General features: G+C 44.2%; 1 protein-coding gene across 4 annotated transcripts in view; it reads left to right on the forward strand.

The window, feature by feature from the left end:
• Positions 1-13,502, forward strand: part of dmxl2 (Dmx-like 2) — a 157,972-nt gene that overhangs the window by 119,480 nt on the left and 24,990 nt on the right. For 2 of the 4 annotated variants that reach the window (XM_078530216.1, XM_078530218.1), the window contains 2 exons: positions 7,084-7,149; positions 7,523-7,609. In XM_078530216.1, coding sequence (XP_078386342.1) covers positions 7,084-7,149; positions 7,523-7,609 — 153 coding nt within the window. The remainder of the gene's footprint in view (positions 1-7,083; positions 7,150-7,522; positions 7,610-13,502) is intronic. The other 2 variants (XM_078530217.1, XM_078530219.1) reach the window with 1 other exon arrangement.

The raw sequence follows: 13,502 nt of genomic DNA on the forward strand, positions 1-13,502 counted from the left end.
CACAGGTAGCGCTGAGCGCTTCCGGGTGCACGTCACGCTGGAAGGACCTTAATTGGCCCGCTCACCTAAAATGGTAGTGCGCATCTGATCGCGGGTGGTGATCAGCTCCGCGCCTGCTCTGGACCGGCCTGCCCGATGGGGAGAAAATTGTCCCCAAAGTAACATTACCATCTCTGGTGTTCATTCCCACACCGGTACACATAAGCAAAACATTACAGAACAGAAGACCACCCATGACCTCTTGCGCTCATGTTGCCTTAAATTTATGTGTACGAGTGCTATGTCTTGGTGCCTGCCCCCCCCTCACTGGCAGTGGCATTTGAGGCAGCCTGCTGACTCTGGTCTCTTGTTGGCCTTGATTACCTTGGCAGTTGTCCTCTGGCCGATGGACCCTATGCTGGCCCTGCCTGGGAGGGAGCAGCCAGTGCCACAGCTGGCATCTCCCCAGTCATCAGAAGCCACGGTCACTGGCAGAGGGGCGGAGGAGCTGCTGCCATCATGCAGAGCACCCTGAGAAGAACCCGCAAAGACGACAAGCAGCTAATATGTGACGTGAGATCGCTCTGGACTTCCTTGCTTGCCATTGATGGATGGGCACCTAGCTGGGATACCGGATGCCTCATCCATCTCCCACACTGGCACTGACTACCTGAGGTCTTTGCCTATGTGAACATAACATAAGAAATAGGAACAGGAGTAGACCATTCGGCCCCTCGAGCCTGCTCCACCATTCAATACGATCATGGCTGATCTTGTGTTTCAATTTCCATATTTATATTCCATATTCCCATCTACCCTGGATAACCTTAGATTCTTGTTACCTCTGCTTTAAAAACATTCAATGACCTCGCCTCCACCGCCTTCTGAGGCAGAGAGTTCCAAAGTCTCACAACTCTCAGAGAAAGATTTTCTCCTCATCTCTGTCCTAAAAGGGCAACCCCTAATTTTAAAACAATGCCCCCTCGTTCTAGACTCACCCACAAGAGGAAACATCCTTTTGACATCCACCTTGTCAAGGCTGTTCAGGATCTTGTATACTTCAATCAAATCACCCCTCACTCTTCTAAACTCCAGTGGAAACAAGCCCGGTCTGTCCAACCTTTCCTCATAAGACAACCTACTGATCCCAGGTATAAGCCTAGTAAACCTCCCCTGAACCGCCGCCAATTAAATAAGGAGAACTAAATTGCACACTGTATTTGAGGTGCGGTCTCACCAATTCCCTGTATAACTGAAGCGTAACATCCTTACTTTTATGTTCTATCCCTCTCGTAATAAAGGATAGCATTCCCTTAGCCTTCCTAATTACTTGCTGTACCTGCATGCTAACCTTTTGTGACTCATGTACTAGAATACCTAGATCCCTCTGCACCTCAGAATTATGCAGCCGTTCTCCATTTAAGTAATATTCTGTTTTTTTGTTCTTCCTGCCAAAGTGAACAACTTCACATTTTCCCACATTAAACTCCATTTGCCAGATCTTTGCGCACTCACTCAACCTATCTATATCCATCTGCAACCTCTTCACATCCTCTTCACAACATACTATCTTACCTATCTTTGTGTCATCTGCAAATTTAGCTACCATGCCTTCACCCCACTCATCTAAGTTATTGATGTAAATCGTAAAAAGTTGAGGCCCCAGCACAGACCCCTGTAGTGTGGGACTCCACATGTCACACCCTGCCAATCCGAAAAAGAACCATTTATGCATACTCTGCTTTCTATCGGCCAGCCAATCTTCTACCTATGCTAATATGTCACCCCCTGCACCATGTGCTTTTATTTACCTTAATAACTTTATGTGGCATCTTACCAAATGCCTTCTGGAAATCCAAGAACAGTACATCTATCTACAGGCTCCCCTTTATCCACCGCGCATGTTATTTCTTCAAAAAAACCCAATAAATTGTTAAACATTTTTCCTTTCACAAAACCATGCTGACTCTTCCCGATTGCCTTGAGCTCTTCTAAATGCCCAGCTGTAACCACCTTAATGATCGATTGGGTGAGGGCTTGCAGGTCTGAGCGCAACCCCAGGAATCCCTGATTCTGTCCCTGAAGCTACCTCTCCGTGAGAGTCGCCACTCTCTCAGTAGAGGAGGCAGTGTGCTCGGCCATGAGGGTCAACGCAGTGCTTATGCTCCGCATGGACTCCTGTACAGCAGAGACCATGGCACACATACCCTCATGGATCTCTGCCAGATCCTCCCACACATCTCGCTGGATGTCCAGCATCTACCACCTAATGGCCAACTCCAGAGGCTCATCATCTGCTTTTGACTCAACATCATCCTGGTCTCCAGCAGTCCTTTTGACTGCTGTCCCCCTGGGCACTCTCTGGATTGAGTGTGAAGTGCCCTCACCGTTGTGCTCCAACATTCTAGCCGAAGACCTAATTCTTACCAAGGTGCTGATTTCTGCGCTGGTGCCTGGTTCAGAGAGCAGGAATGACGCAGGTGCAGTTGAACCCTGGAGGTCCTCTGGCATCAGGGGTGGCTAATTGGGCCCCAACAAACGAGTGCCTGGTGGCGAATCTAAGGGAGAGCAATGACTTGTCAGTAGTTTAAGTCATCACACTGTCACTGTGCATACCAGGCACCCTGGTGAGACGATGGAGATTTTCATCACGGTGCCATCATCTTTCAGTGATCAATGGGGACTCCAGTTTTGAGGCTCCCATCAATGAAGAGACTACACAAGAAGGTTTGCACCATCTGAAACTCTCACCTAAGTGCACTGCACTCGTATCTTCGTCCAACACCCCAGCCTCTCTACGACCAGCTGACCGAGGTGAGTGGTGCCTCTCCAGCTCCAAGGCGTCCTGCTCAAATCTTGTCAGTATTAGGAGATTTTGGGGGGAAGGGGGGGCCTCCGCCTGTCCGTGACCTCTCAATTTGGTTGTGGCTCGTCTTCTCCTGACAGAAGAGCATTGATTAATCTACTCTCTACCTGCAGTGCCATTGCAGCCTGGCCAACCCCACCTGAGGAACACCTTACAGGGCACATCTGAGTCGTGGCCCTCGAGCCGCAAGGCACTCAGTCCAACCAGCCAGGGTTCACCCCCTTGGCCAGTTCCAGCGTCATTGAGAGTTGGCACTCAGACCCTAACGCCCCTCCTGAGCTCCACAGGGCAATGGCCGCCCTTAACACATCACCACACACATCCATGCCAACACGGTACTCACTCTTCCCGAGTGCAGCATGTCGTTGAACCTTTTACGAAACTGCACCCATGTGCACCTCTCAACGTCGTGACTGTTGACCTCGGCTTCCATCTGCTCCCAAGCTGCTTTTTTTTGGCAGGTGCGGTGGCCGCCTCCTCCCCTCTCTGGGGACGAGTGTGTCACTCCTGGCAGCTGCCTACTCCAGGAGGACCCTGAGGCGCTTGTCCGAAAACCGGGGGGGCAGGGAAGGGGGGTGGGAGCCGAGTGTCCGCCCACCCAACCTGCCCTCCCTCTCGACCTGCCCTCCCTCCTAGCGTCTCCAGTGTCAGTTGAGGTCATAGCTTCAGTCTCCAGAACACACAAGATATGTTTTTCCCTGGCTGCCCTCAACAGAGCTGCCTATGTCGCTTTTAAACTGCCCGCCGGGTTGTCATTGGACCCAGCGCCCGACGGGCCCCCGCCCGACCCTTCCCGACCATTGGGAAGACGCATTTCACGCTGGACGGGCCTTAATTGCCAGCTAGCATGAAATGGCAGTCGTGGGCCGATCACGGTCGGGTGCCTGTTTCCCAACCAGTCGTGTGCGCCCACCAAGGGTAAAATTAAGGCCTTAGTCTGGAGTTTTGTATGAAGAATGCCTGTGTTGTATGAGCTGTTGGTGCTGGTGGAGTTATAATGCACCTTCAGGAGAGAGAGGAAAAGGGGAAAAAAAGGGATGGAGTGGGATGTGTGGGTGTGGATATTACATTTATTATTGTGCTATCTCAGTTGTTACTGTTGGGGCTGAATTTTCAAATTGGGGTCAGCAAAACAGCACCTGGAAAATTTCTGGGTCCCGACCCCACACTGTAACTGCATTGCTCACACAACGTGATCTTGAAATGTAAATGCCCTAATTGGAGGCAAGCTCAGTACAATACTACCAGGAAGGCATTGTCTGCAGAGCGCAAACGGCAAAGGCAGATGGCAACGACAATGGGGCCTGCCGCTGCCTTGGAGAAGAGATCAGGTAGCACCTTGGAGGGCCAGTAGGCTCACCAAGCACAAAAGTGGCCAAAATGGCTGAGTGCAAAGTAAAGCACCCGGTGCAAGATTCCCCCAGCTCCCGAAATTTTACAACACTTCAAAAAAAACTTGAATTCTTCCCTGCTTTGAGCCCAACAGCTGTGCCCTAACATGAACAGGATTGTTCAGCTTCAGCAATTTCAGCCTTGCAAATTATATTCGCACCCTCTCTGTCCTGTTAACAACTCCTCAAGGAGCTTAATGGGCCAGTAATTGGAGGTGAGCAGTTTCGCCCCTCCCACCCTCCTTTTGAAAATTGTATTGCGTTCCGGAGGCGGGTAGATCCAGTCCCACCCTCCGGGATCGTGATTTTCAAATCGCGGCCGCACCCCTGCTCGACCCCACCAGCAATTGAAAGTCCCAGCCTTAGTCTCCCATGTCAACTTAACTGGAGGGAAACCATCTCTTAAAAAGTGCGTTTCAAGAAACCATATCAACTTCATTGCTTCTTAAATGCTAATCCAATTTGGTTTAATATTAGTGTAAGGAAATGTACACTGAATTACTTTGAATAAGTTAGGCACATCATCAATTTACTGCTTGCCTCCTTGTTTTATAGTCCTGGCAGTATTGTTTATTTAGGCTTATATCTTGCCTGTTTATTTTGAATTGTGGCTTTCATCCTTTTTGCCTTCTCTGCACATAACATGGGGTTTTCTAAATGTATCTATCAGACTGTGCGAAGGCTCTTCAGAAATCAAAAAATAAATATTTTATTGTTCCCATATCACATCATGATTTGAATCTTGTTACAAAAAAGCTGTGGATAATTCTTTATCTACTTAAAAAAATCAACCACTTTTCCCTGTAAACAGCAAGTTTTTCCACTAAAGTTTTTTAAGCCAAGGTGAACTTTAGTGCTGTTTATGGTGACTTCACAATCATTGTCATGAAGTTCTGGTTCTTCATTTTTTTTGTGAACAGCATTTACTGCAGATTTTATTTTATTGTGAAATCTTTATTCCCTAAAAGTTTTACACATTTTGCCTTGTGACAAATCAAAAGGGTTGTTTAGCTATTTTTGTTGGTCAATTCATATTCAAACGTATAAATATGAAACAGTTCAGATTTTTTTTTTGTATGGGAGATGACCATGTTCATCAGCAAGATCACCATTGTAGGCTTAAGGAATAAATTCTCCTTGTTCTTAAACGGTTGTACCAAAATAAACCACTACGTTTGTCACTCATTAGGTCCAGTGATTCGCAATTTTGAAATGGTCAACTACTCCAAACATACTATGAACACTTGTGCATTGACAATTGACCATACCTTTAACTTCTGTAAGAGGGCCACTGATTATCTGAACTTACCGTGCCACTAGTCCCATTAACTAATGATGTGCTGCAACAACAGTTGCTATGTCTCTTCCAAACCCTATAACTTTCACCACTTGTGTGATGTGAATGGTTGAGGAATTTTTTGCATTTTCCCTGTCCAAGCATGATCCAAATATCCCATAACAGCTGTGTACAAAGACAATCCTTCACCTCTAGTAATTGTATACAGTGTTTCCAATAGTGTTACCTGCTCTGTCTGATGCCCATGTTGTTCAAGAGTCTGGAAACATTTTCCCTATGCCCATTGTAAGATTTGAAAGAACCTGCGTTGCTGCAAAAGCACTAGTGGAGCCGCTGGGTCAAAATCCTGGAAGTCCCTCCCTAACAGCATTGTGGGTATACCTACACTACAGGCACTGCAGCGGTTCAAGAAGGCAGCTCACCACCACCTTCTCAAGGGCAGTTAGGGATGGGCAATAAATGTTGGCCTAGCCGGCGATGCCAAATCCCGTAAATGAATAAAAAATATTTTTATATATATATTATATTTATAGGGTACTGAACACCATTTGGGGTCTTTTTGCACCATTATATTGCTAAATGACATTTGATCCATTCTGAATTCATCCTTTCTCTTTCAAACAAATGCTTTTCTTGGGAGACATTAGGATTGTCAAGCCCATTTGGGAAGGTTTTCGGTTGGGTCAATCTCTTTGGGATATAGTGCTAAAGGATTTGTCAGAACTTTAATATTCTGGCTGATGAACTATGTCATATATCAGTAACGTCCTTGGCTTGTCTTGCTGCTTCTCCTGTAATGGGACCCCATTGATGTTTACTGATCTTAGTTTTGCCTCCGTAGTTTTACAAGTGTCAATTTTTTTGAATTCTTTATTTTGTTATGGGGAAGTAAGTTTAATTTTTGAACTAATTTCTGCTTTATGGATGACAGTACACTTCTCTTACTTGACTCACCTTGCCAGTTTTCAATACTATCTTTTGGCCTTGGGTGTGGGAGTAAGTTGGACTAATTTTCTTCCTACTGCCATTGTCTGCCGCCTCTCTCTCTCTCTCTCTCTCTCTCTCTTTCTGTCCCTGTCTGTCTCTGTCTCTCTCTCTCTCTCTCTCTCTCTCTCTCATCCCCACTTCCCCCTGTTGTGTGACTGTTCTTCATGTAGCTTTAATTTGAATCCTCTTGCTGTACGCAACCAGCATGATCTCTGCAATGTAGATATTTTGAACTGCCACACCTGGTCCTAATTGTTGAGCCATTTCCTGGATTTATGCTTCAAATGTATTAACTTATTTGATGAACAGTTTGGTAAATGTGCCTCATCTGCATAAGAAGATGAAGGTTGAAACCCTTTTGGTATGGAAAGAGAAGGCAAAATTCAATGAATGAATTTTATAGGTAAGAAATCAATCAATTTGTTCAATACAATGAAGTTGTTCTGCCAATGTAATACTGCCAGGGCTTCATTTTTTAATTCAGTAAAAACATTTTATTCATTTTCGTTTTTTTTATTTCTGTGCATGTGTAATGTGCTGTGACTGTGTGCTGTGTTGTGTAGTCAGTAGAAGACCATGTGGACCAAGTCAAACAAAACTGCGTAGTGGAGCATCGTGGAAGCAACAAGGTAGCATCCCTTACCCACCTGCTCATCTTTAGCAGCTGTTGTAAATACACTAGCTTCAACATCTTGTTTAATGGTGTGTGAAAGTAAATAATTGTACACATGCAGAGGTCCATCTCATAGTTGTTATGTCTGTGGAGGTTGCAGTGCAAGCACAAATATGCCATTCTGTGTGAATTCAAAAAGATTATATTGCTAGTTTATATACAGCTGTTTGCTGCATTGCTAAAACCATTAAACAAATAGTAACACTGGTGATTTTTAAATTTTTTGCTGTGTGTTTTATTTTCACTTTAAAGACAACGTAATCAACTTTTAAGGTGTGTAGGTAAACTAATAACCTTAATACTCTATCATGTGTAATACTATATTTTAGGTGGAAACAGACATGGGCTATCCAGGTAGAAAAGCAAAGATTATTCACAAAGATTCTGATGCCATAATGGCATTTGCAATTAATAAGGTAAGCGGCTTAAAAGCACGGAACCATTTTCCCTCTCTAGGTCCTTCTTAATCTATCAGATGGAATATTTTACAAACAATAAACAACAAAGAAAAGTACAGCACAGGAACAGGCCCTTCGGCCCTCCAAGCCTGCGCCGATCATATTGCCTATCAAACTAAAACATTTTGCACTTCCAGGGTCCGTATCCCTCTATTCCCATCCTATTCATGTATTTGTCAAGCTGCCTCTTAAACACCACTATTGTACCTGCTTCCACCACCTCCTCTGGCAGCGAATTCCAGACACTCACTACTCTCTGTGTAAAAAAACTTGCCCCGCACATCTTTAAAGTTTTCTCCTCTTGCCTTAAATCTATGTCCCCTAGTAATTGACTCTTCCACCCTGGGAAAAAGCTTCTGACTATCCACTCTGCCCATGCCACTCATAATTTTGTAAACTTCTATCAAGTCGCCCCTCAATCTCCGTCGCTCTAGTGAGAACAATCCGAGCTTCTCCAACCTCTCCTCATAGCTAATAACCTCCAGACCAGGCAGCATCCTGGTAATCCTCCTCTGCACCCTCTCCAATGCCTCCATATCCTTCTGGTAATGTGGCGACCAGAATTGCACGCAGTATTCCAAGTGTGGCCTAACCAAGGTTCTATACAGCTGCAGCATGACTTCCCAGCTTTTATACTCAATACCCCTGCCGATGAAGGCAAGCATGCCATATGCCTTCCTGACTACCTTATCCACCTGCGTTACCACTTTCAGTGACCTGTGGACCTGTACACGCAGATCCCTCTGCCCGTCGATGCACTTAAGGGTTCTGCCATTTACTGTATAATTCCTACCTGTATTAGACCTTCCAAAATGCATTACCTCACTTTTGTCCAGATTAAACTCCATCTGCCATTTCTCCGCCCAAGTCTCCAACCGATCTATATCCCGTTGTATCCTTTGACAATCCTCTTCACTATCTGCAACTCCTCCAACCTTAGTGTCATCTGCAAACTTACTAATTAGCCCAGTTACATTTTCCTTCAAATCATTTACGTATACTACAAACAGCAAAGGTCCCAGCACTGATCCCTGCGGAACACCACAGCTCTCCATTCAGAAAAGCACCCTATCACTGCTATCCTCTGTCTTCTATGACCAAGCCAATTCTGTATCCATCTTGCCAGCTCACCTCTGATCCCGTGCTACTTTACCTTCTGTACCAGTCTGCCATGAGGGACCTTGTCAAAGGCCTTACTGAAATCCAAGTAGATAACATCCACTGCCCTTCCATCGTCAATCATCTTTGTCACTTCCTCAAAAAACTCGATCAAGTTAGTGAGACATGACTTCCCCTTCACAAAACCATGCTGCCTCTCACTAATACGCCCATTTGCTTCCAAATGGTAGTAAATCCTGTCACGAAGAATCTTCTCCAGTAATTTCCCTACCACTGACGTAAGGCTCACCGGCCTGTAATTTCCTGGATTATCCCTGCTACCCTTCTTAAACAATGGAACAACATTAGCCATTCTCCAGTCCTCTGGGACCTCACCCGTAGCCAGTGAGGATCCTTATCCACCAGTACCTTGAAGCTTACTGAATTATGGTCACTTTTCCCGAAATGCTCCCCTACTGAAACTTCAACCACCTGGCCGGGTTCATTCCCTAATACCAGGTCCATATTGCCCCTTCCCTAGTTGGACTATCTACATATTGCCTCAGGAAGCCCTCCTGGATGCACCTTACAAATTCTGCACCATCCAAACAAACCCCTAGCACTAAGTGATTCCCAGTCAATATAGGGAAAGTTAAAATCACCCACCACAACAACCCTATTGCATTTACATCTTTCCAAAATCTGCCTACATAACTGTTCCTCAATCTCCCGCTGGCAATTGGGAGGCCTTTAGTAAACCCCCAACGTTGTGACTGCACCCTTCCTATTCCGGAGCTCTACCCATATTGCCTCGCTGCATGAGCCCTCCGAGGTGTCCTCCTGTCGTACAGCTGTGATATTCTCTTCAACCAGCAGTGCAACTCCTCCACCTCTTCTACATTCCTCTCTATCCTGCCTGAAACATCTAAATCCTGGAACATTTATCTGCCAATCCTTTCCATCCTTCAACCAAGTCTCTGTAATAACACTAACTGACAACCCCTTGGAATCAGTCTTGTTATTTTTATATTATTTCTAATCTCTTTTTGGCATGTTGACACACTTTAGCTGTTATATAAGACCTACCAGTAAAGACCAGTAGATATAAATTGGGATTTGTATTCCAAATACTTAGTAAACCTCAGTGCATGCTTTGCTGGATCTTGTATGACCAAGAGCAGACTCCATAGAAGTGCTTAGGCTTGTGCACTGAACTTGGTTCTCCCAAGTGGTAAATTTTTAACTTTTGGTAGTGTTCAGACTTGTATATAGCGTTACAAAGACCAATTGCGTTTCTAAATTGCTTAAGGGAAGGAAGTGGTACTGTCCTTGAAGGTTGCATTGGACATGGTTGGAACATTGTGTTAGGAACAATGTATAGCTTTAAGTTTAATTTATATTTTGTATTTGGGTGTTAAGAGAGGTAAAACCTGGTTTTTAGTTTTATTCAAGAGGTTTTTGCGAGCTGAGTGCCGGAAAGTCTGGGACCCTGTTTGTATACATGCATTTTTAATGAGGTTTTACAACTCTTGAAGTGAATAGATGGGTTACCAAGAGGTTAGTAGTTTAGCAAAGTTTTTTTAAAAAATAGAAAAAAACTGTGCTATTGCCTAGCAACAGGGGTCCAGAGAGACACAGAAACACAGAAGGAAGGTCAGCTAATGTGTGCATACCAGTGTGTGCAGGCTGGGGAACTGATCTAATCTAAACTGGTCTAATCTCTCTAATAAGAAATCCTGCAAGCTGGCTGGGGAACTGAGTTTAGGGAACTCATGTTTGTGCTGAAGTTGAAGTAATAGTGAGTTTAGATTATGGTTTTCGGATGTTTCAGGAAGAGATACCGACTGAAGAAAAGCACCTAGTAAATGCTTAGAAGTCCATTGGAAGAAAGCTGTTTGAAACTGAGCTAATCCAAGTGTTGAGACAATAGTAAATCTTCACTGGGGTTTAATGTCTGCGAGGGTTGCTGGGATAAAAGAAATAGTACGAGTTTGAATAATTTTCTGATATCTATATTAAAATCTTTCCAACCTTAATGTCTAATGTAATATAGTTTTTTTTTCTTGTTGAATAAATGTTTTATTCCTTGTTAAAAGTATACTGGCAGACTCTTGTGAATATGTTCAGTAACTGACTTCCATAGTTTCTTAAAAAAAATAAAGTTAGGATCTGCGAAGCCAGGTTTCACTATGGGATCTGTCTTGTCAAGTATTAACATCAGCTGGGATCATAACAATTGTAAGAAGCAAGAAGATGGAGAGTTCAAAATGCCAGTGTGAGTGGGAGTTCAAAAGTGACATGGTCAGGGAGCGGAAGTGTTCATTGATGTGCTTTTGGTTTCCCCAGTATAGAGGAAAGCCCATTGTGAATAGCAAATAGAGTATACAGACTGGAGGTAGTAGATATAAACTTTCTCACATGGATGAAGGATTTGGAGTAACTTCAGATTCTAACCTCTTTCATTTTCTTTAGAGTACAGTGTAAGCTGATTTTTGGATGTTAAAGTTTTTTCAGAACATATTTCTGAGGGGAGGAGACACTTTAAGGCTGAGGTGTTAATCTCTTTTCTGCTTTTGTTACCAGGGGTCCATAGTGTTTTCAACACTTGCTGTTTTCATTTCAGACCACCTGCATTTTTGTTTTATTTTCCCAATTTCCCCTATTTCCTACCTCTCTTCCTTCAGTGGATCTCTCCCATACCTTTTCACATCTCAGCTGTTTGCACATTTTCTTGTTTTAATGTCTTTTCATTGCCTCGCTGAGAGAGTATTACATATCATCTATTTTCTCAGAAACAGTTTGTGGGCACACACACATACACGCACACGCACAACAACTTTACTCATTGCGATTGTATTATCTGTTCCGACCCTACATAAAAGCCAGGGCTATATTTCATTTTCAATTCTGGTGAAGGTTCATGAACAAAATGTTAACCTGCTACTTCACTTTACAGATGTAAACTGATCGATTCTGTTAGGGGAGGTTTTAAGCCAAAAAAGCAGATGGGTTTGGTTCAGGTGGGAGGTTAAAAACCAGATATCTAAATCAGGAACCCAATGTGTCTTGAACCCACCAGCTTCCGGTTTTAATGAAAGAGAGATGAGGGGCAGGCAACCAATCTGCTGACCAGAGGCGGGTTGGTCGTTTAATTATGTTAATGAGGCTGTGTGCCTTGGTTTTAATAATGATTCTATTTTAAACACATTAGGCCGGGTTTCCTAGGTCTCTGGAAACCTGGCAAGTAAAAGAAGGCATGAAAGGTTAAGCCCATAAGGTAAGTGCCTTTTATAGTACTGCTCGTGGGCCAAGAGGAGCAGGTATGTTTTCTCCAGGTACAAAAAGCTTAACAGTAAAAACCCTCTCCCCGTCAAAATCTAGCTGCTCCCCCCTTTGACCCACCATTTGCTTCCCCAGCCGCCATCTGCTAGCCACCCCACCTTCCCTCCCAGCAATTGGACCCCGGCTGCACGGTCGCCTCTCCACCCTGACCACGCAAGCTGCCGCCCTCTGCCACCATCACCACAAGCTTTCCCGCATCTACACTATACCTCCTTTCTCTGGGCCTAGTTCGGCTGCAGTCTTATGGTGCAGGATTTCCCACCTGACCAACAGACTTGCTCTGGGCAGGAAACATGCACAGAAATGTTGAAAGAATTCCTGCAGTTAAAAACTGCAAGACATTCAGAAAAACCTGTGCCTCTGAGTTTCCTGAACTCGGACAGCTGCCCCAATCCACCTGAACCCACTCTTTTCCAAAATTCCTTAGATTCTAGAAAGGTTCCAGCAAATTGGAAAATAGTTTATGTAGCACCGTTATTCAAGAAAGGAGAGAGGCAGAAAGCAGGAAACAATCGGCCAATTAGCCTAACATCTGTCATAGGTAAAGTACTAGATTCCGTTAGTAAGGAGGTTATAGCAGGATACTTAAAATAATCACGATTTGATCTGGCAGAATCAACATGGCTGTGTGAAAGGGAAATCATGTTTAACTGATCTGTTAGAGTTTTTTGAAGTAACATTCGAGGTGGATAAATGGGACCCTGTAGATGTGATGTACTTGGATTTCCAAAAGCATTTGATAAGGTGCCACATCAAAGGTTACTGCACAAGATAAGAACACAAGGTATTGGGGTAACCTGTTAACATGGATAAAGGATTGGTTGGCTAACAAGCAGAGAGTAGGAATAAATGCGTCTTTTTGGGATTGGTAAGGTGTAACTAGTGGAGTGCCACAGGGATCAGTGCTGGGTCCTCAACTATTTACAATCTATATCAATGAGGTGGATGAAGGGAACAAATGTATGGTAGCTAAATTGCGATGACACCAAGATGGGTAGGAAAGTAAGCTTTCAAGAGGAGGTAGAGAGTCTGCAAAGGGATATAGACTGGTTAAATGAGTGGGCAAAAAATGTGGCAGATGTGGGTAAATGTGAACTTGTTCACTTTGGCAGGAAGAATAAAAAAGCAATATACTATTTAAATGGAGAAAGATTACAGAACTCGGTGGTACAGAGGGATCCAGGTGTCCTGGTACATGAATCACATAAAGTTAGTATGCAAGTACAGCATGTGATTAGGAAGGCAAATTAGATGTTGGCGTTTATTGCAAGAGAAGTGGAATGTAAAAATAGGGAAGTTTTATTGCAGCTGTACAGGGTCTTGGTGGGACCACATTTGGAGTACTGTGTGCAGTTTTGGTCTCCTTATTTAAAAAAAGATATGGGGAGAATTTCCGGCTCAGCGAGCGGGG

Source organism: Cetorhinus maximus, chromosome 26 (genome assembly GCF_964194155.1).
Source record: "Cetorhinus maximus chromosome 26, sCetMax3.hap1.1, whole genome shotgun sequence".
Taxonomy (NCBI): Eukaryota; Metazoa; Chordata; class Chondrichthyes; order Lamniformes; family Cetorhinidae; genus Cetorhinus; species Cetorhinus maximus.